General features: G+C 42.1%; 1 protein-coding gene across 2 annotated transcripts in view; it reads right to left on the bottom strand.

The window, feature by feature from the left end:
• The window catches only part of VWA5A (von Willebrand factor A domain containing 5A), a 368,835-nt gene that overhangs the window by 77,937 nt on the left and 266,857 nt on the right, over positions 1 to 24,041 (bottom strand). For both annotated transcript variants that reach the window (XM_069213389.1, XM_069213388.1), the window contains one exon: positions 18,363 to 18,419. In XM_069213389.1, coding sequence (XP_069069490.1) covers positions 18,363 to 18,419 — 57 coding nt within the window. The remainder of the gene's footprint in view (positions 1 to 18,362; positions 18,420 to 24,041) is intronic.

Genomic DNA, 24,041 nt, shown 5'->3' with positions numbered 1-24,041 from the left:
GAAAGATTGGTATCTACCTTTAATTAGAAACTTGGAATGTTGGGAGCTCCACTGAAAACAATGGAGTGCTCCGGGCTTCTAATGGCCGGTAGAAGTCCAGAGCTCCAACATTGCAATGTTATTCACAGTTGTTGCTGTGAACTAAGGCCTCACAGAGCCCGAAGGGATTTTAACCTCCTCGAGCACTGTGAGGCCTTCATTTGAATAATTAGAAAACTCTGCCCTCTCTGGGTGGAATGTTCTAATAGCCTTAGAGCCTGCCTTAGCCGGCTATGCTGTCCGTTAAAGGCCCATTCCCTTGTTACCCCTTTAACTCTGGAGCGGGCCTTTAATAGCTAGTATAGTCCATTACGGCGGCTCTAAGGCTATATTATAACAAGAAGCAGTTGACAACAAATGTGATGAATGACTATATATTTATGCATGTTTTTAATCAAATGTTTGATTTGGTCATCTGAAGACTTGTGAAGGACACAGAAGTATGTTTTTCATTCCCATGATATGAACATTGTTTGTTTGGGAAACAATGCACATTTGTTTTGAGAAAGCCTTCTTGTTGACCTAAAATGCATTGCAAGCCAGTGGTTTGCAGGAAACGGGTGAATTAATTCCTATGGTGCTTGTGGTTTTCCTTTTTTTCTGGAGGGACTGAGAAGTATTACTTTGCACGTCCTTGTTTCAACACAGTGAGCACCGACGCCAACTGATGGACATAACTAACCCTTTGTGTTTTGTGGTTTAGACTGCAAGGAAAGCTGAGAGCAGGACCTGGTCAAGGGGACGTCCGTCAGTCAACCCCTGCCGTCCAAGGCTGAAGGCTGTGCACAGCTGGGTTAGCTGCTTGACTGTGGTCTACAGGGCCTGGCTCTGCACCAATGGTTTTGGATATATGGTGGGATGAGTGCAAGGCTTGGCTGCAGACCAAGCTGTGTGTTCAGCTCCTGATGTCCATGCCTCCAAACTATGCTTAGAAAGGTTTGGGCACGAGAGGTTAGGTGCGCAGCCTGGCTACAAGCCAGTCCCTGCAGCCCCACTCTGCTGCTCATAGCCAACAGCTGTGCATTTTGGAAGGTTGGCAGCATGAGAGGTTGGGTGTAGGGTCAAAGCTCTTCTGATATCAAGGATGGAATTATTTGAAATTTGGTACTTAGTTGGTGGCTTTTTTTAAGGAACGAATGGACATTATTTCAAACAGACACCTACATCAAAACCCTTGGGTACGCCCTATTGTTTTCCAAGACTAATGCCTCTGAAGACTGAAATATGGAATTTCCAGTGCTTAGTTTATAAACAAAATAATAAAATATGCGCTGGGGCCCAACATTGTTCTTAGGAGGATATTGCTCTCTGTCTTTGCAGGGATTGCCCACTTCTACTACTGGCTCACTCCACTGCATATTGCGCGTCTAAGGCCTTCCAGCCTCGTACTGAATCATGCAGGATAATTACCCACCTACAATTAACCGCTGAACAAAATAATGTGGCAGAAACAGGCGATGAAAGACCTGGGCAAAACAACAAGAGGAGATGGTGAAAGGGGCAAGGCAAGGGGACCCCCACCTCTAAAGAAAAAAGAACAGGCATATGGGGGAGCTCCCCATATACAACGGAAATCATAAACAACAAAACAAGAGTGAGACAGGTAGCCTGAAGTAAAAAATATCAGGGTTGCTGCCCGTCTCACTTCCCTAGCCATTTAAAGAGAGAGACAGAGAGAGAGAGAGAGAGAGAGAGAGAGAGAGAGAGAGAGAGAGAGAGAGAGAGAGAGAGAGAGAGAGAGAGAGAGAGAGAGAGAGAGAGAGAGAGAGAGAGAGAGAGAGAGGAATGGCACAAATAAAGAATGGTTAAAAACTTGTCTTGTACATGGGACTTCACCTTGCAACAAACACAGGTACAAAACTAGCAATGGCAAACATTGGATGATGAGAGATCCTAACGACACTGTGGCCACCACCTACTGTTTTTTGTATCAGTATGAGATCTACCTAAAAACAGTGATGGCTGAAAAACTTTTAAAAGGGAGTGATGTAAATACCCACTTCAGGAACAAATTAGCCTATTTTAAATGGAGTTTCAGATGCTCCCTTCCAAGAAAATGTGGAACAATATCAGTGGCAAATGGTGAATTTTGTACCAAGGTTTGTTCACATAAATGGTCTAACCTATCAGAGGAGTCACTAACAGGGAGACAGTGGTGGATACAGGCTGGAAAATGAGAGTGGTAAATGGACATAGAAAGGGGTGGGCCAAGGAGATGGGAGAAGAACAGGACACAGGCATCACTTATACCTCCTCTGTTATACTCTCGTCCACTTCTCATTGCAAGATGACAACTGACCATTTTCACAAAGGATGTGCGAAAGGGTGCATCACCATCCATGCTGAGGTATGGAAACAATCATTTACCAAAGCTTGTAGTTGGATTTGAGGGGCAGAAGTAACAGAGAATGTTGCTGAAATCAGTTTTATCCACTGCAGTACGTAAGATAGCCACATAGTGCTGTGCTAAATAGTGGAAGGCAAGAGCTAGTGTGCAATATAGTGGAAGGCACGGGCCAGTGTGCAAGTGAGCAAACTAGTTTTGCACAGTCCTCAGATCAGGATATCAGATCTTGTATTCATGTGTTCAGTCTTTTTATTTTCCACCTATGTTGACTGCTTTTGGTGGTTTACATTATGCTGAAACATCTGTTGTCGTTGAGAAATGGCCTACCCTACTGGCACGCACCTCAGACGGTGTTGTGGGGTGCAGATAAATCTAGTGTTCGACCTGCTTAAAAGTTATTGCCTTCAAGCTAGGGACACCTCCTCACGTTTTCTACCTGGCTGTTCCAACAATAAGGCTGCCTTTTCACTGGATCAGAGCTCCATCAGGGAAGCTAGCCCAGTCATACATCTTCAGAGGCCTTTTGATCATGGTCAGTTCTTTCTGACAACCCTCAGAATTTTGCTGGTTGTTGAGGTATGTGCTCCGCATCTTCCTGTCTACAGCACTTCTCCACTTCCAAACAATCATGGGCTCATAAGCCTGCAAGGATTCTCCTACTCAACTCACTGCCAGTGGTGCTGCTCAACATCAGGATTATCACCAGCCCTAATAAATGCTTCTATCATGGGTTACAGTTGACCATTTAGTGGTTTCACTGCATTAACACATAGAACTGAGGGAGAGCCCATGGATGTCACACAAGGTGGCCCCCTGCCTTTGAAACTCCCAAGCGGCTCCAACGGCAGGATGGAGCAGCAGCTTTTCCTGACATTAAAGGCAGAATTCAACGTCGGAAGCTGAGCACAGCTGCTCTGTGGCTCTTTTTACTTTATACCAGCACATTAGAGGGGATTTTCCCAACATGAGTGACTCCTTCACGATTCTGGCTGCAATTTTGGATTTTTCTCCTTCACCCCGAGAAAAGTTTCAGTATCTCAGCTGTGACAACATGGGAGGTTATATTTTAAATTTCACTCAGCAAATGTAACATGTTTATCTCTACTCAATAAGGAATGCACAGTCTGACTAATAAGGTTCATATAAAAGTAGTAATGTATGCAGGAACCCCTTCAACATGTTACAGCTAAATGTTTCCTGGAGTTGGGAATTTGTACTATTTAAATTTATGGTAAATTCTGCATTTATGGTAAATTCTGTGGCAAGTACATCCCCAGTTTTCCTGTTTGCTAATAGTTGATGTCTGTCATAAATAATGGAATATTTGGATGCAGAAGATTTAAAGCCATGGAAGCAGAGTTTTGAAATAACTTTTTCTTGTTTCTCTTCATCAACTCTGCTGCTCATTATTTACTCCTGTCTACTGGCTTAAAGGCTTTTTTCCCAGTTGCCTACCAGGATTATTTAGTTAAGACTCACATACTTCAATCCTGGGGCTGCTAATTTCAGTGTTTTAGTGTGAAAAACCATGTCCAAGTTCTCACGAGATACTTGTACACCCACTCTTCATGGGCAAGCCTCATAGGCTAACATGTAATACTAACATCCTTCTCCACTGCGAAACCCACTATCAGGAAACCTCATCATCAAAAAGACATTAGCCCAAACTATCTTTAAGCTATTATGGAAGATGATTGTGAACATAAAGTGGCTCAATCAGCATCTGCGGTAGATGCCATTTCCAAGAAACTGTCAGGACCAGTAAAACGCCTTAAAAAGATGTTGAACCTCCCTCCAAGTCACCTTCTGCTTTCACTCTCGAAGATATTATGGAGGAAATTAGAGCCTTAAAGCCTTTTGTCATTAAAACAAGTACTTTGATACAGGGTACTGAATAAAAATGGTCTTCTCATGATCAATACATCGCCTCCATTGAACAAGGAGTTAGCGATGTTGAAGATTCCATGCCTAATGTTTCTGGTCTTCTAAAAGAAATTTCGCAATTTAAGTAATCTGCAGAGGATTTGGAAAATCAGAATCGCAGGAACAATCTTAGGTTATATGGCATACTGGGGAATTCAGAAGGTACTAATATGATTGCCTTTCTGCAGAATGCTATTCCTACAATACTTTACCTACAAAATCAAAGTCCTCTCTGTATTCAAAGAGCTCATCTCTCAAGCTCTAGGCCCAGAGGGATTATCGCAAATATTATCAGCGGCTAGACAACTTTGCACCTTACTTTGGTCTGAGAATAAAGTCTACTTTACACAAGATGTTTCTATTGCCACTAGTGCCAAAAGAAAACAACTTCTCAGGATAAGACCTCAGATGAAATCCTCAAACATAAAATATGATTTGTTATTACATCCATGGATTTTAAAATCACGTATAAGGGAAAACAATGTACTTTAGAAGAACCAGATGATTTGCAGACTTTCCTTTATCAACTAGGTCATGAAGATATGGAAACAGATACAAACACTATAACATGACTTTACTATATCTTTTCTGGTTTCCATGTTTCACTAAATAACTGGTTATTTCTTTCAGGTTGTATACATAAGATAATGATGTTGACCCTAATATTCCTTTCCCTTTGTTTTTCAGTACTGACTTGTGATAGATATCCCCATACCTACGTGTTTCCCATACGTGAGCCCTGTTCATAGGCATCTCCCTCCTCTTCCTTAAATGTTAATGTCTCTGCTTATTAAAGTTTAATGTAAAGTATTACATCCGTTCGGAGCCTAGTCAGACGCATCTTCCTTAGGTGTTCCGCTCCTGCGCGTCCCTTCGGATGTTCAATTTTGTCATTCTTTTTTTTTGTTACCTACAATTACGGAAACATTCTGTCCTGTAATTCCCTGTATAGCTCTTATTCAAAGTTTTCTGATTCTCCACTTTTCCTCTATTCTTTCCTCAGTTCCTACCTTTTATCTCTGTTCTCTATCCTCTTATTGTTTTAAATTCTAATATATTTTGTACTTGCCTTCACATATGTTGATCTATTATTGCCATGTCTGTTCATGCAGTAAATTTAAGAGTTGTAACAAACAAGTCACTTACCTCTGTGACTAATTATCTGGTAGAGACATGTTCTAGTTGGAGATTCCTTACCTTAGAATTTCCCCCAGGCGTCAGACTGGATCTGGAGATTTTTCTTCAAGGAGTACACGTCAGGTGACATCGGTCGACTCTGCGTCCGTGGTTGACTTTGTGGTCGCTGTGATGATGTAACAGTCGCAAATAGGCACCACCATGGCGCCCTGATATCAGTTTCTTTTCACGACTTTCCACTGCAGTAGGGCAGAACCATGAAGAACACGGAGAATGGTGCGCCATTACTAGGGCCCTGAAAAGGGAATCCCTGTCCCTAGAAATCAGTTTGTAGTGCGGCCATGATGGGCAGGTCGGTAAGGAATCTGCAACCAGAATATGTCTCTACCAGATAATTTGTTACCGAAGTTAAGTAACCTGTTCATATGATAGAGAATTCTAGTTGCATATTCCTTACCTTAGAATAGATACCCAAGCAAAACCATCTTCGGTGGTGGGCTGCGAACTAGGATCATACTAGAAAGTACTGCAGGAGCAAAAAGCCAAAGTAGCCCTCTCTGCGGACCTGACTGTCCAGGCAGTAATGCTTTGTGAACATGTGCAAAGATGCCCACGTTGCTGCCTGCCAGATGTCCACAACAGGAACTCTACATGGTAACGCTGTGGTGGCAGCAGTTGCCCTTGTGGGGGAGCATGTAAACCCTTACTGGGTGCTTCTTTGCCAAAGCGTAGCACATCTTGATGCAGAGCAACACCCATCGCAAGATGGCCCGCTTATGCACCACCCATCCTTTATTCATACCCACATATCCTACAAAGAGATGATCATTCACCCCGTAATGTTTGGTTCGATTGAGGTAGAACGTCAAAGCACTTTTTGGATCCAGACAATGGAATTTCTCCTCTTCATGAGAAAGATGTGGAGGCGTGTAAAAAGTAGGCAAAGTGATGGATTGGCCTACATGAAAAGGCGTAAACACCTTATGAAGGAAGGGGGCCACTGTACGAAGCACCACTGTCAGGAGAGACAGATAAAAATGGTGGCTTTAAAGAAAGAGCTTAAAGCTCACTCACTCTGTGAGCAGAGGTGATGGCTATAATGAAAGCAGTTTTTAGTGTGAGGAGCCACAAAGGGCAATTATGTAGTGGCTCAAAAGGGGCACACAGAAGATCGATAAGAACCAGGTTCAAATCCTACTGGGGCATTATTATTAACGGTGTAGGTGTGAAGAAATGGGTGTGTCCCTTAAGAAACCTCTCAACAATGGGAGACTTGAACAAAGCTAGGTTGATCTGGCAGTCTGAGAAAGGCAGAAATGGCAGGTAGGGTGGCCAAAGCAGAGCCCTGCTGGGCAAGAGAGAGGATGAACAGTAGAACCTCAGACAGAGGTGCAGAAAGGGCATTAACAGACTTGTTGGAACACCATACCTCAAGTTTGTGCCAACGACAGGCGTATACTGTTTGATGGAGGGATGCCTGGCTGCCAAGATAGCATTACAGACTTTGCTCGGAAGGGTGGAAGCTGTCAACTGCTGCTCTCAATCTCCACGCAGGAAAGTAGAGACCGGATAGGTTTAGGTGGAGAACCATCCCCTACTGCTGCTCTTGTCCTTCTTGGGCACCCGAAAGTAGCAGGAATAACAACCACAACCTACTTCTGGCACAGGGACCCTCTCTGTGGCTCCCTTGGCCAAGAGAACCGCAACTTCCTCTCAGAGAAGTTCCAAATGATTCTCCGATAAACAGACGTAAGACAATGTCATGGTCGGAGGCGTAGACTCGAAGGGGAGGGAGTAGTCTTGTCAGACTATTTGCAAAACCTACCTGTCCATTGTGATGGATTCCCAGTGGGGCAGGTGATGACGGATCCTGCCTCCAACTGGTCCTGGGCGGTGCGACAGACTAGGAGGGTTTGGAGGCTTCAGCGGGGTGGACTGGGCAGACCTCTGGCTCCCTGACTCACGTGCCCGTGGGATCCCGCTTCTGCGGCTGTGCAGCATACGCAGGTCAGTGGCAGGCAGGGAAAGGACATGATAGGATCCCCTTCCGAAGCTATGAAAGGGGCGAAAAGCAGACTGTGTTGGACGAGGGGTGGCTGCGAGGCCAAGGCACCGAACCATAGCCCGGGACTCCTTAAAACGCTTGAGTGCCGAGTCCGCTTGGTCTCCAAATAGACAGTTGCCATCGAAGGGCATGTCCATGAGAAATTGTTGGACATCCCCCGAAAAGCCAGACTTCCTCTACCAGGCGTAGCGCAGGAAGGCCACCGTGGATGCAACCGATCTGCCCAGTGAGTTGGACGTGTCCAGACCACAACCGATTGTAAACTTGGCCGCATCCCTCTCATCAGCTATGGCTTAAGAAAGGATGGCGTAAGCCTACTCTGGGACATGTGGCAGCACCTGCACAACCGTGTCCCATAAGGTATGGGAGTAGCGGCCCAAAAGGCATGCAGTGTTCACGGACCGCAATGCCAGACTTGAGGGAGAAAACATCTTCTTCCCAAGCTGATCCAGGCTCTCTGATTCCGGGTCCGGAAGTGTGAATAGGAATGCGCCAGATGAAGAAGAAGCCTGGATGAAAAGGCACTCAGGCGTAGAGTGTTGGGTCAGGAATTTAGGGCTGTTCGGTGCAGGCCGATGGTGGCGGGCGATTGTCCTATTCACAGGAGCCCCTGTGCTGGGTCTGGACCAGGAACCCAGTAGGACATTTGTCATGGCTTCATTAAAGGGTAATAGGGGTTCCAAAGTGGAAGCCCCAGGCTGAAACACCTCAGGAGGTTAGTCCTGACTGTCACAGAAGAGAGTGTGAGGCCGAGGACCTAAGCCACTCTACTGAACACCATGGAATAGGACGATCCATCCTCTATAGCCACGTAGGGGGAGAAAGCATGCCAGCGCAAGAATCTAGACCTCTAGCCTCGCCCAATTCCTGTGCCCAGTCCATTTCAGGATACTCTAGCTGGTATTCAGGAGGGTCCAGCAACCCTTCTAAACTTTCCTTGTACCCTTACTCATAAGAAAAATGGTCAGGATCCAAATCTGGGGTGAGTAGACCCCATCGAGGACGGATCTGGTGTTGAACGATGTCGTTCCGGCTCCGGGTCATCAGGGATAAGTGTTGGGTCGACATCGGTCATGGGCCCAACTGACGTCGGAGTGTCGACGTCTTTGCCAGCACAGGTCACGTTGGCACTACAGGCATTAGCACAGATCCGGAGGGGCACTCCGGAGACGGGGCTGAAGCCGCCAATGCGGAACCAGAAGGACCCCATTCAAACCCACAGGGCCCTAAGGCAATGCAGGGGGTCCGTCTGTCCAAAAATTAGGCACATGACCTATTAAAATTCTCTAAGCGGGGCAGGGGTGGCTCCGGTTCCCGGAAACTCGGGAGGCACGAAGCCGACCTAGAAGTAGGCTCCAAGGACAGAGGCCTAGAGCATCAACGCTCTTCACGCAAAGCATTGTCCGAGAGACAAGGTGAAGTCGGCGAACGTTTGGCCTTCTTCGAGTTCTTCTTGTGACGCAAGTGTCCCAAGGGCTTCGAGTGGGACAAAGAAGAGTGGTGGTGTCTCCGCGAGCGGTCTGGTGACCTTCCTCTCGAACAAGACCGGGAGCGATGCAGAGTTGATCGCCAGGCCACCATGAGCTTTAGGGACCGCTTCCTAAAAGCTATCAGGTTCATGGCCTGACACTCTGGGCACAACTTCGGGTCTTGGTTGCGCTCCAGACACCACAAACACACAAGGTGCAGATCCGTCACCAACTGCATTCGGTGACAGAAGTCACAGTTTTTAAACCCAGTCTTCCATGACATCCTCAACACACCAACAAGGGTCAAAAAGTTTGACAAAGCAGTCGAAGTCAGTCAAACAACAACTGAGGGTAGCTCTCTCCGGATCTGCGAGTAGGCTGGCGCACAAAGAAAAGAACTGAGGGCAGAGTGACGTGGTGGCGCCTATATACACAGGGTCATCATGGTGCCAACGACGGACGTGGAGTCGACTGACACCACCTGACAGCACGCAAGGGTACTGCTTGGAGAAAAATCTCCGGATCCAGTCTGACGCCTTGGGGAAATTCTAAGGTAAGGAATCTGCAACTAGAAGTCTTATCAATTATGGAATGTTAAAGGCCAAAAGAACCTGGTTAAACGTCAGCAAGTATTTTCACACTTATCTAACCTTAAATGTCAAATTAGTTTTGTTCAAGAAACGCACCTCAATGAAAAAGAGGCTGCTTCATTGAAGAAATGTTGGGTGTTTAGCTTGTAATATTCACCTTCTATCCATTGTGGAGTTATCGTCTTATTCCACAAATGTATTAATATTTTGTTTGGCTCCCAAGAAAGCGATTTGGAAGGCAGGTGGTTATTAGTTAAGCTTATTATTAATGGTATTCCCTTCACTCTTTTTAATGTTTATGGTCCAACACACCCACACCCTGATTTTTGGACATCAGTTTCTCACAAAATCACACATCATTCACAGAATTTCATAATGGGTGTTGATTGCAATAAGGTACTAGACCCCTTCTTACAGCAATCTCCTTCTACTAAGTTCTCACCTCATAAAGCTTTCCAACATACTGTTTCATCCTACTGTCTGTCTGATGCCTGGACAATATTTAACCAGCATCTTTTATTCCTTTTATTCTCCCCTTCATCAATCCAAAACAAGAATTGATTACTTATTTGTAAGTACAAATCTCCTTCAACATTTAAATCATTCAGAGGATCAATTTTGATTTCGGACCATGCCCCTGCTCTGACAGATCTTGAAATTAAACGCAATAATCACAAATCAAGATAGCGTTTCAATAATTCCCTACTCTCAGCTAAAGCCTTTCTCACCACTTTCAAGTCCTTTGCCTCAATTGTTTTAACAGAATGACAACGGTGACACCTCCTTTCATTTTGTATGCAATGTTTTTAAGGAAGCATCCACAGGATTTAGAATTAATTATGTTTCATCTACGAAAAAACTCAAGGAAAAAGAAATCACAGCCCTATCAACTAATATCAAACACTTAAAACATGCTTATTACACTTCCAAAAAATATCAAACTGATTTAAAAACGCTCATAGCAGCAATGATACAGTTTAGAATATTATCTACTGAGAGAGCATGTGGTACACGTCCTAAAGTTAATGCTCAGTATTATGGTGGCAAAAACAAAGCAGGTGCCTTGCTGGCAAGGTAGAAAGGAAAAAAATAATATAAAGACAATCACAAATTCCTCGAATAACCAATGATGTTGGCACAACAGATTGTTTTACAAAATGCTACCAAACAATTTTCTTGGATCATATTTCCTCAGCTTTTCAAACGTATTAAAAACATATTTATTAATTTCTCTCTGTAAATTCATCCACTGGCTCTTTCACAGAAGCTATGATATGTATTAGTCCAAAAAAGATCAAGACTTGACCGTAAGTCAAAATTATTGCCCTACTTTCTTGATTATTAGATTGCAGAATGTTTGCTAAAGCCCTTGCCCTTTGGCTAATTGATCTGGTTTCCAAGGAACAGTCTGGCTTTGTCAAAACACAGAAATATTGTGGATAATTCACATATCTTTTTAAATATTATTAGTTGATCTAAAGTCTTATAGTAAAAGGTCACGCATATCATTGAACAGACTTAAACCTCCGAAATCGGCAGGTGGTGTTAACTTCCCTGACTTCCATCTTCATCACAAGGCTTTCAGTATTAAGTAGATTCAGTCCTTTATTCTTGATTCTACCACCACAGAACCAAAACTATAGTTTGAATTAGAATCCTCCATGATATTTCCTTTCTCCCCACAAACAGATTTTCTATATGTCCCAACCTCCTAAGTTCTGGCTACCATCACTCATATTACATTCCTGTTCTCTGATCAAACCACTTCTCATCTCCAATGCTTCTACATCTCAGCAATTTCTTCAAAGCCCCATTTGGTACAATAAAATGCTTCTCCGTAAAGGGAAACCTCTTTTATGGAAGAGATGGATTGACACAAGTCCACTTACTGTCTCATTTGCTTCTGGATTGTCAACCTTAGTGTACTTCTTGTTGATTAACAGTCCTTCTCCGGTTAGAGCTCAATTAGCATTCTGAGACATTACAGATGACACTTGCAAGAATGCAATAACACTTTCTTAAAAGAATAGAATGACAACTGCCTGAAACTAAACATGCCATACAAATTATGCATGCCTAAAAAGCTGAACATTCTCCCAAAATGTGTATTATTATTTCAAACCAAATAATCTAGAAATCAGAGACATGATTGGTAAGAAGATTATGTCACTTTATACCATGGCAAACAAAATAGAGGTATCCATTTTAAAAGCCATCAGACAGTAAACATATCTCTTTGGTGTAAGTGACAAAACAGATGAGAATATAAGGCTGTAGAAGTGTGTGCCAAAGACGGGAGTTTGAATTATTATAGGCTGTTTTGACTACAAGCTGTATCTCTATACAAAAGTCTCTAAAACATCTCATGCGTGGCATGGTCCTGAGTTACAAACTTAACATATATCCGCATGCCTAATTACATGAGCCATTAGATATATAATGCACAGGATCTCTGTTACATTTGTGACAGATTACTCAGATAACCAAACTCTAAATCATGCCCCTCTGTTCACAGCTGCAAAAATCTGTAGGCACACCAAACACACCCACTTTCTACATAACACCACGCCAAAACTCCTTAGAATCAAACCATATGCCAGATGTTGTGCCCTCGTCTTTAATTAGGCCACCAGCTGTTGGCCTCTCTACCTAGCACTGTAAGGAACATAGTTCTGAAATGAGCCAGAGGTCACCAGCATAGAGGCTGCTGGCATGTGACACTTTCAGCAGTTCTGGCTTTATAGTTAACAGCCAGTATTAAAGGCAAACCTATAAATCCCAGAATGCACTTTGAGTTTGCCTAAAAACAGCAGAAGCTGAAATCATGTTAGAGCCAGGGCACTATATGGATGTCCTCAAATTTCGCAGAAAATAATTTATTAGAATGAATTTAATCTACAGCAAGAAATGTAAAAAACTGCCCATTCTGAAATCATATTTTCATTTATCTGACTTTAAAATATAATTTTGTGGAAACAAACAACGTATGAACATTTCTCAAACTATGTAAAATGAAGTAATACATATCACATCCCCCTCCTAACATGTGCTTACAAAAATAAGATTCCTCTCTTCCTGGCACCTACAAAAAAATCAACCCCATCCACGTGCCAACTGACACAAGAAGAAATCTAAACAATCAAAAACACATCATAAAACATCCTGACTAACTCTTAGACAATGTGTCATGTGTTCCCAAAATCAAAAGTGTACTACAAAGTTGTAGATCAGCAAACATGCATCACAAATCTTGGTGTGGCCCTCATTCTCAAGCAATCAAACAATCATAGACATTCTGGTCCCTCTTTACTATACCACAGTCGGATCTAACAGGACAAAAGGCGTTAAGTGGCAGCCTTCTTTCATACATCTAGAAATCTGATATGTAAGACAAATCTCATCTTTTAGTCTGGCTCCATCAAAATCTTAAGGTAGTAAGGAAGGTATTAAAGAGTTAACTGCTTTATAAACACTATTCATCTTACTCCCAGATGCTATGGTAACTTCACTGCAGAACTTACTAAATACATCACAGAACACAAGTATGAAATGATCACGCTAAATATTCACAATGCTTACTAGGTGATTGGGGCAACTCTTGTTGATACCTAAGCTAATGCCCTTCAGAAACAGTTATCGCAACTAAATCTGAAACTAACCACTTACCCCTGTTCCACATCAAAGGTCAAAACACTGACCTAGTCATATTCAATCTTGGATCCCAAAAAAGTTGATTGGCTGGATTAATTAATCACATTGTTGAACATCATTTCTCAAGCCCTCTCTGCATGCATGAATCCTTTGCATACATTTGTTTTAATGAGATGTTTTAATTAAGACTTCAAGACATCTTGCAAATGCTGTAGATGGTGGTACGTGATCAGGACTGTCACCAAAGATTTAAAAGGATTCAACCTAATCACATGGAATCATGAGGAATATCTCTAAAAACTACAGTCCCTCGTTCTAAAGATTACTATTTCTTAAAATAAAGGACATCAAGTAACTAGAGAGACAAATGGGGAAAAATGATACAACCATTTCAGTGTATCTCTTCCAAATGCCGGGAAAAACTAAAAGCTTGCAATTTATAAAAGCTAAGAATCACCAACTAAAGATTAACAATTCTGAAATACAAACAAAAGTACTATTTCAAATTAAGAAAAGTCTTCCTACATAAATACCAATTCCAGACAAAGACAAATACACTGAATTCCTCATTTTTTTCTAGAACAAAATTATTTAAATCCAGAAATTAACAGAAAAAAACAGATAGTCCACAGTAAAACACTTCAGCTTTATCGCTTAAAAAAAAAACACCTGGTTTGACTTCAATCCCATAATCATGTAACAACTCATCACAGTTAACAGATTCATTAAGCAAATTACTAACATGAGGACATCATCCAAGCTGGTATCTCACCTTCCCTTATTCCCTTATTATTATTAAATGTATTGTTAACAGTGGTATGTTCCCTGACGATGGGTCAAATCACTCCTCTTTTAAACAAACCCTCAAGATTTTCCAAATTAACTTTCCAATTTCCGCTACCATGGTTGGGAAAAGTTATCGAACAGTATTGCTTTCAAGCTAGTGATTGTACAAGAAAAGCTGTTGGCCACAACTGATACAGCTTTTGGAAAGAGTGCAGCACTGAAACTGTAACACTTACAATTTTGGATAATATTCACTGGATGCTAGATAAAGGTGATGGCCTGCCTGCTCGGTCTGATGGGTTTCTCAGCAGTGTTTGATACAACTGATCAAAAGTGGCTCATCTCTGTCCTTGAATCCTGCCTGGTTTTAAAAAGAAGGTCTTTTGGCAGTTTTTCTCATCCTAAAGAACCCTTAGTAAGTTGGCCAATACCACATCGGATCTTATCCTAGTATCACAAAGGAATCTATTATTGCATCTATGTTATGCAACCTGAACATGGAACCGAAGACACTCAATGGAGAAGACGGGTGGCGATTCAGAAATATACAGACAAAACCTAATAGATCTAACAATAATAATACCGCAGGATATTCCTGACTTTAAAATGATTAGCAAACCTTCACAAATGGATGTCAATACATTTCTGGCTGCTAAATTCAGGAAACAATTATTATCTTTAGTAAATGGTCTCATGAATCCAAATTCAGTATGGACAGGCTAGATGCAAGCAAATCTACGACTTCGTCCCCCTCCTAGTAGAGTAGGAGAAATCACTTTTTTTAATTAACACCCATCTACAATGAACTCCCATAGGGCTCACACTACAAGAGCCTCCCGAATGTACCCTAAAACCTAATGATTTCTGCACAGTGGTGCAGTTCTCTCTCAGTTAGAGTATGGTAACTCCATTCTCTCAGGAATTCCTTGCTCTTCCTTAGTAACAATGGACCAGAAGAATATATCTCTTCCATTTGATTGCCATCACTCACCATAACAATTCCCATAAGTTGCAGTTTCTCCCTCGTTTCCCAATCCCCACTGACAGACTTCAGACTGACTGACAGTCCTTCCTACTGACCTACTGAAACATCGTTATGGCAGCAGTACTATGTACAGCAGATGATGACAGTGAAGCTGAACCAGTTTTCCTGTTTCAAGCATGCAGCAATACTAGGACTGTGCACCCATATGGGCACACTGCTCGCCTGTACTTGGACTGGCTAACTACCCTCTGCACTTTACTTGGGCACTATCCTCCCCCACACTCGCAAGGATACTACTCTCACTACACTCAAGCACGCAGGCATACCACTCACCCTACATTCGCTCAGGCACACAACTCAGCCTTCACTTACACCTTGGCCTGCACTCCCACAGGCACAATCTTAACCCTGCGCTGAAAAGAAAAGGGAATGTTGCCTGATGAGAAAAGGTGAGAGATAGAGAAGCAAGGAGGAGGAGGGAATGTAAGAGAGAGAAAGCAAGAGGATGGAAATACAATTTTGGGACTCGGGTGAGAATGGAGACTCATGAGAATGAGAAGAGAAGGAAAGAGAACCAAGTTGCACAAAACGTTGACTGTCGGAAGAAGATAAGAGGCTGTAAAGAGGAAATAGAGGTAGGTGAGAGTAAGAGAAGAGAGAGCAAGTGCAAATAAAGCAGAGGGGCTGTTTGACAAAAGCGAATGCCCAATCTTACATGTGGCACTTGTAAGAACTTCACACTCCCTTCACACACTGTTTAGTCTTGTCTGGGCTAATGAGGCAAGCATGGCTGTGGAAGCTTGCAGATTCTGGAAAGTGGTTGGGTAGTAGCCTAGTCACGCTTCACCTCTTCGATGTCAGCAAGGCCCTTCACTGCTTCAAGTGCCAAGACTGATGAGTGGCTCTGGCACTGACATAAAGAGCTCTGAAGTTAGATTCAGTGATGAAGACAGGGAGCTACAAGTAGGGGCTGGGGTCAGAGAGTGGAGGACTCTGAAGGCCAAGGCTGAGGTCCAGGTACAGACACTTAGGAACCTGGAACTAGATGTCAGCTGAAATTAGGGAAGTAAGGGTGAACCTAAAGATAGACAATGAAAGGCTCTGAAGGTACATGTAGTGTTAGACTTGAAGGCACCAGTAGGGTCCAGAAACATGCACTGAAAGGCTTCGAAACTAGATGTGGCAATGCCCAAATGGAGCGGACAGTGTGGGGTTCAGAAGCTAGATGTCCCAGAAGGTGGCATTGCCCAAAGGCAGAAGGCTGTGTGACATTGTGATAGGCAAAAGGTGACACAGCAGGGCTCGAAAAATATACTCGACCACTCGCTATGGCAAGTTTTATTTTAGGAGGTCGAGCTATTTTTAGATTCCACTCGACCCTTCTGGCGAGTGGGCAAAGAACAGGTGTTCTGATCAGTCAGAAACTGAATTAGCAATTAAGATGCTTTTAAATCTTATTCTTGTCACATTTCGTCTGTGTTCAGAGACAGAGGTCAAAAGTCAGTTTGTATTCTTGCAATGCAAATACTTTTCCTTGTGACTGCAGAGTTCCAGGATTTTGTAAGGTGACCTATGTGAAGTGAAAGACAGGTTTTTCCTAACACACAACATTTATAAAACAAAGTCAACTTTACAAACATGGCCAAATATATTTCAGTAGCTCTGAAAGACCATTTTTTGTACTTCTGTGTGATGAGAAAAATATTTTATTAGGATGAAAAAAAGTCAGCACATTTTATTGGTGATGTGCAAATGATAAATGTTTTCTGAACCCAATTTTCACAGATAATTGTCAATACAATATATGGTTTTATCAGTAAAGCTGCAAGTTAGTGGGAAGGTTTTTGGACATTTCTTAGAAAATTACTGTCTGTAAATGACAGTCCGCTATCACATCATGCTTTAGTAATATATTTATTAAATGTGAGTGTTTAAACAAACTGAGAAAGATTCCAGCCTTGATGGCAAAGCTATTAGTAAACTAAGAGGCAAGTCATGCATGGATCATGTGTACCCTATATGGGGCTACATTTATTATACATGGAGCAAACGTTTAGTGTATTTAATCAAACAAAAGAGAATTTTTTTTCCAGCAGAAATACTGAAATCACATATTTAAAGGTGCACTTGTGTGAGAATGAAGAAAAAGGCGACTGTAAAATACAATATTTGCCTAGGAACACACAATTTGAGACCTGTTTCCGGGTCAAGTACATTACAGTTAGGTCGAGTAGATTATTCAAGCTACTCGACCTGCAGGTTTAGTAACATTTTTATGATTTTTCTTGGCGTGCACAATGACCTCACAGTGTGGGAAGATGACTTTGCCTTGGCCCAGAGAGTGGTCTAATACTGGGCAGCATCCCCATCCCACAAAGAGGAGATGTGGGCATTATTACAAGACTAAGCAGGTGGCAAACATCCAGGAGATGGAGATGACTAGCTAAGAGCCCTTTACCCTAGGATCTGCAGTGGACAAACACTACACCCCGCTATCCAAGGCAAGCATTTGGCTGGCAAAGATCCTAGAACATGTGGGTTTAACACTGAACACCTCGCCCTATAGTGTACAGATGTGAGCAATTCTGGCTTATAAGAGGATCTTGGCTGACTGCACCACAGGAAATGAGAAATAACTTAGACCAGGGGGCATGCCTTTTGTTGAAATGACTCTAACCCAGGAAGTGTAGAACACTACTACTACAAATAACAATAATGTTAATAATACTATTAAGAGCAACTTATATAGCATGACCCATGAACTGAACTGTGTGTAGGCAGTCAGATAATAAATATAATTCTTGCTCAATTCACAGATACTTGGTTTTTAACCTCAGAAGAATTAAAGGATTGGGAACCCGTGCTAGCATACATACCAAAAAACTACACACCTTTAGACAGAATTTAGTAATTTCTGAGCCCGGATATATTTAGTGAATGATAGACCACATACATTTTAAATTCTGACTTTTGCCTGGCAATCCTATACACAGTCAAGAGTCGAAATACTTTACCAATGCATCAAAAAATTCTTAATGGTCCCTTTAATCATGCTACTACATTATATGTCACTAGTTGTTTGACACTGGCAGACAGGTGTTTTGACGTTAAGTAGTATCTCCCAGACAAAGGTACTTCTGTGAAATCATAATTATGTTATGGTTGTTCACCTCATATAATGGTAAAAGGCAAACAAACTGAGCATCTTTGTGAGCTTACATCCATTGTGCACTAAATGTATATTGTAACACTGAAGCAGCTGGGCCCTGCTGATGCTTAAGTTAATACATCAATTATCCCTACCTCCAACAGAACACATTTCTTTCTAGGAGGAAAGTGGGTGTGAATTTGAGCAAAACTCTCTTCTTACCCGACTTCTTCGCAATCTTCCTGCACATGAATCCGCCGCCTTTCATCATCATAGGAGCTTTAAAAAATGACATAACAAAGAAGAACAAGTGGATATTAATTTAGACGGATACAGGGTCTTTACAGCTTACAACTTCTCATGATCCCTTCCCAGTGTACTCCCTACTCATTATACAAGTCTAGAAATAAATGGGCAACATCTGCTCGTTTCCCTAGTTGTCTCGCCCATCTACTTTTTCTCCATCACGGTCATCTTGCCTGTCCATACTGGTATGGAGTTGACAACGTCTACCTCTCTAGTTCATAATGACTTTGGACACCATAGTGTGGGAATAGATGCTGACACAACGGGGCAGAAACTGAACATTTTGTGCTGCCATGCTTTACTCTGGAATTCCCTGGAGTTCTGAATCTTTATTTAGAGTTTATCAAAAAGATTATGAATCACATTAACCTGAATTACATTATCATCCTTAAAATTACAATTCTTAGACCAAACAATACAAGCAAGATGGTTTAATGATAAATATGGTGAAACTAATACAAATTACTACACTAAGGATAGTTAGAGAATGCCAACACACTAGTAAAGAAATTGTGCACAGTGTATAAGGAGAGGTGGTAAAGTTAGGTGTGTGAAAGGACCAAGACCGTATTCCTACACACAAGTGAGGAAGCAGTAGGTATATATTTCTATGTACACATGATGTGCCTTTACAATATGACATCCAAATCCTTCTGGGAGTGCAGGATTGTTACAGATATTTGCAGAGGAATAGCATTCCAGATAATGGATGCATTTCAGAAGCTTTGTGTTCTCCCCTTATGCACTTCTTTGTCTCAAGCCTGGCAAAGTCATTACAGCCTGTGTTGCCTTTACCGCTGGCAATCCTGAGATTGTCTCCAAGGTGGAATGGCATGTAGCAGTTGGCAATCTTAAGGTGATGCAACAAATCTTGAATGTGATGCAGGAGGAAATGGAGAGAGTAGGAGTGATCCAGTCTTACTTTATCAGTCACTTGATGAGTGGTGAAGCCCCATCAAGTACAATCTCTAAGGGTGGCAGTGGAGACATTCTTCCACCCATGTACACAAGGAATGGGACTTTAATGCTAATTCTGCAATATGTACACATTAATTAGGCAAAACTCAAAACACTGCAAGATCATGTAATTGGAGCCATTCGGTGAAGTGAGAGCGTTAAGCAGGACTTGGTGGTTGATAATGTCAAAACCTTCGGAAATGTCAAAGTAGATGAGGATACATGCAGTCATTATCGGAGGTCAGTGTCCTCAATGATGATGGAATGATGTTTCTTTATATGACGTGACCTACGGAGAGCTAAAGAGTCTTGAGAGATTGATTAAGGCCAGGTGTGTAGTTTGACCACTGTGATGCTTTACACAGTGTTATAGTAAGAATGATAGCATTGATGTGCTACCTGATTTTGTCAATCTTCACCTTGAAGATGTTGTTGATCATGCTATTCCAGTCTATGGAATGTTATGTTAGGTAGTTTGGTGTAGAATGAACGCAGTGCTTCATAGATTTGAAGAGAGCTTTGCTTTTAGTAGAGGCAGCTTTAATGATCTTGGCTTAGGACATTAACTTGACCTGAGTTTTGGAGTTGTGCAGAATGTTTTCCAAGCCAGAAGATCTAGGAGTTGCATATAAAGCAGCTAACGGCTTGAACTGTGATGAGCAGGTCCATACTGGTGTGTGGGTGAGCATGTTAGGTTGGAATATATGGTTGAATCTGAAAAATTAGCAGATGTTATTGGTCCTGCTATGACAGCAAGTGAAATATGTTATGTTGTCTGATGTCATTTGTCTTAAAAAGCTTCAAAGATAATACCAGCTCTAAACAGGATGATGTTGGGAATAGCGGATTCAAGCTATGTTGATGAGATCACAGTGTTTTGTGTTAGGGTTGTACGTGTGATGACAGAGATGTGAAAGGGATTAATGAGGCTCTGCATAGGAGATGTGTGTGTGTGTTTTGCGGGGATAGTAATCAACATGTATGACAGCTGTTAAGCTGCTTGCTTTAGAGGCAGAAGGCACATAGAGGCTTCTGAAGTGTGTGGTCAGGTCTCAGGTGTCAGTCACAGGAGTATTTTCCCATGACCCTTCTAGGACATAAAATAACTAAACAAGACACCACTGTGCATGCCTGCCTTGTCTAGGATAAACCTCAGTTATAGTTGTCCATGTAAGGCACATTGCGAATGTTGGTAGAGCACAAGTGACATGACATCCGCAATCCGAAAACTTGGCTCAATGTACAAAGCCCTTTTGTGGTTGCAAACCCTGCAATTCGCAAAATCAGTGTTTGCAACTGTAAAAGGTCTATTTTGTATATATAAAACCCATTTCCTGAGTTCAAAAGGTATTTTTGAATCTTAAAATAAGTTGTATGACCCGTACCAAATCACAATTAAGAAAGGGTGCGGGAGAGGGAGTGGAAGTTCCTTCCTTATTGTGAATTGGTAAGCAATTTTTCAATGGTTTACGACTACAATTCCAGTTGCAAACCATTGAACACTCACCAACACCTGAAGGGAGGCGGCAACTAATTCTCTAGGGACCAATTCCCTTTAGGGCATAGACTTGTCACCCTCACGGGAACTAGGCAGTGGTCTGAAATGAGAAACTTATGTTTGTAAAGCAGCACTGCTTCATGTATGGAACAGGGGCTGCTTATTTTATATATATATTTTTTTAATTTGCCCATTTGTGAATGTAAAAGACAGGAGTGGTGATCTGCTATTCATTGCAGGCCACCATCCCTAATTTTTAGAGTCAATAGCATGCCGTCCCCAAAGAGCAACCCCCCCCCCCAAATTAACATTCATTAGGGTGGTAATTCTGCAACCTCCCCCTCCAGAGATGTGAGATTTTGCAGCATGACTTTTAGTGCATACGTCACATCACAAAATTAAAGGCTGGGTGCAAAAGTAGGGGTGGAATTTGCAACACAGTTTTGCAATCAGTTTAATAGTCCATTAGGCTTTAAGTACCTATTTAGGAAGAGCTAGGGTAAGGGTGCACTTATCCTTCCTGCAGCAGCACTGTGTGAGGTTTAGGATCGGTGGGTTTTGGTTTTGGGGGCCTACATGGTGGGGCACTTGATGTTTTCAACTTTATTTTTTCATCCCTAGGCTTTTTTATTTATGATTGAATGGAGCACAGGCCTTGATTGGGAAGGTACTGCACAAAAAGCCAAATCATACAGCTGGAACAGAATGTGATATCTAGGCACTGAATTCTTCAATGATAGGGTTTTGTGCCACTTAATATTTCCACTCCCTAATTTGTCCAAAGAACAAAAACTACATACATACATGCAAAAGGTGAACTTTTATGAATCTGTTCCAACAGTGAACAAGCACTGCTTAAATAACGTACATTAGATCCTGCAGGCTCAACTGATTTATCATCTACTTTCCTTCCTTACCTAGACGGGCAAGCTTGTAGAAAAAATAGTCCTACTTCAGTTACAACAGCTAATCGAACAGAACTCTTTATTCAATGACTCTGAGGTAGATGTTTGTCTGGGATACAATATAAATTTGCACTACTATCCACACTAAATGATTTAAGGAAGCTTGTTTTTTCAGGTATTGTTGATTTTATTAGAAACCTTTTCTGCAGCATCCACTACCTCTGATGACAGCATCCTCTTTCCTATGCCTGAAGAAGCTGGATGCAGGACAGTTTTCTTCTAAGGATTAAATTCGTCTTTACCAACAGATCCAAATAGGTCTCTTTTTTAGATTCAGATTCAAAACCTCTCACCTGCAGTGTCCCTCAAGAGTTCTGCTCTATTTCAGTTTCTGTTCAATTTTACCTGCTCCCACTTGCATCACTTTTGCTTCAGTTTGGGCCAATATTCTGTTTATATGTGAATGATACCCAGTTAATTGTTGCTCTCTCTCATTAAGGAAGACAACAGACTACCTGACAAGATCATCCCCTTTGGCCTCTCTCATGTGTTCATGCGGATATCAATTAATTATATGTGGTTTTACCCTACGAAGACAAAGGGCCACATGTACAAAGATCCGGTTTTGCTATCGCAAACAGAGTATGAGCGACTCACAATTTGCGAGTCGCAAAACTGGATGTACAACAGTGTACTTTACACTGTTTGCAATTCACAATGGAGTCACAAATGACCTACCTCATGAATATTCATGAGGTAGGTCGCAATTTCCGACCCCATTGGGAATGGCCGCCCTCACAGGGATGGTGGCCTACTAGAGACAGCAGGCCACCATGTCTGTGACTGCTTTTAAATAAAGCAGTTTTTTTTTTTTTTTTTTTTTTTTTTTTTTAAATGCAGCCCGTTTTCCTTAAAGGAAAACGAGATACATTTCAAAATCAAAAATGAAAAGTTGTCTTTTCATTTTTTTCAGAGCAGGCAGTGATCTGAAAAAATATTTTCGCTCCCAAACAAAGAAGATATTCCAGTTACAATCTGAAATGTCACAGCACATTATCGGAATCTTTCTTACTAAGAGAGAGAGGATCAACACATATGACTTTCCCCAGTTGACCCCATAATCCGATATGGATGGATGTATTGAAAACTTTCTGAAAGACAAGTTTCTAACCTTCGGTAGCATCTTGTCTGGTACAGACTATCTAGCCACAGATTCCTTAACTTAGAACTATCCTCAGGCATCAGACTGGATCTAGAAATGTTTAAGCAGTACCGCAGTGGTGGTGTCCTCTGCACCACAAGTGAAGTGTGTGATGCTTATATAGGTGCCACCACAGTGTGCTGATGTCAGTTTCTTTTTGCAACCTTCCATGCTAGAAGCAAGGAGCCACGGAGAACACCAACACTGGTGTTGAAAACTAGGGCCGTGTGAACGGGAAGCCCTGTCCCTAGACATCTGTTCAGAGTGAGGAGGATAGGTGGGTTGGTAAAGATTCTGCAGTTAGACAGCATCTATACAAAATAAGGTGTTGCCAAAGGTAAGTAACTTTTCCATCTGATAGAGACGTCTAGGCGCAGATTACTTACTTTAGAATAGATACCCAAGCAATACCTCTCCAGAGGTGGGTCAGCAAAATAATTAAAAAACTTAAAACCAAAAAGTTCTGCAGGACCAAACAGGCAAAAAGCTGATCCCCATGAACCTAACTGTCCAAGCAGCAGTGTTTACAGAACAAGTGCAGGGTAGCCCACATTGCTGTCTGGCAAATGTCCAGGACCAGAACGCTGTGTGCTATCACAGTGGTCGCAGCCTTGGCTCTGGTGGAATCAACATAAAAACTCTCATGGGTTTGCTTCTTGGCCAATATGTAGCAGATTTTAATGCAGAGAACGATCAAATCAGGCGATGGCCTGCTTCTGCACAACCTTTGCCTTCTTCTCTTCAACATACCCCACGAAGAGTTGGTCATCCACCTGGAACTCTTTTGTGCGGTCAAGGTCCAGTGATAACGCTCTTTTTGGGTCCTGTCAGTGGAGTTGCTCCTCCTCTTTAGAGGGATGTGGTGGAGCATAGAATGTAGGCGGAGTAATGGACTAGCCTACATAAAATGGAGTGATGACTTTCGACAGAAAGGAAGGTCTAGTTTGGAGAACCAGATTATCTGGATAGATGTTTAGGTACGGAGGCTTGGAAGAAAAAGCTCAATGACCCTCTGGGAAGATGTTTTTGCCAGT

Source organism: Pleurodeles waltl, chromosome 11 (genome assembly GCF_031143425.1).
Source record: "Pleurodeles waltl isolate 20211129_DDA chromosome 11, aPleWal1.hap1.20221129, whole genome shotgun sequence".
In the NCBI taxonomy this organism is placed as follows: domain Eukaryota; kingdom Metazoa; phylum Chordata; class Amphibia; order Caudata; family Salamandridae; genus Pleurodeles; species Pleurodeles waltl.
The sequence above is the reverse complement of the archived record's forward strand: the minus strand, read 5'-3'. Positions and strand labels throughout refer to the sequence as shown.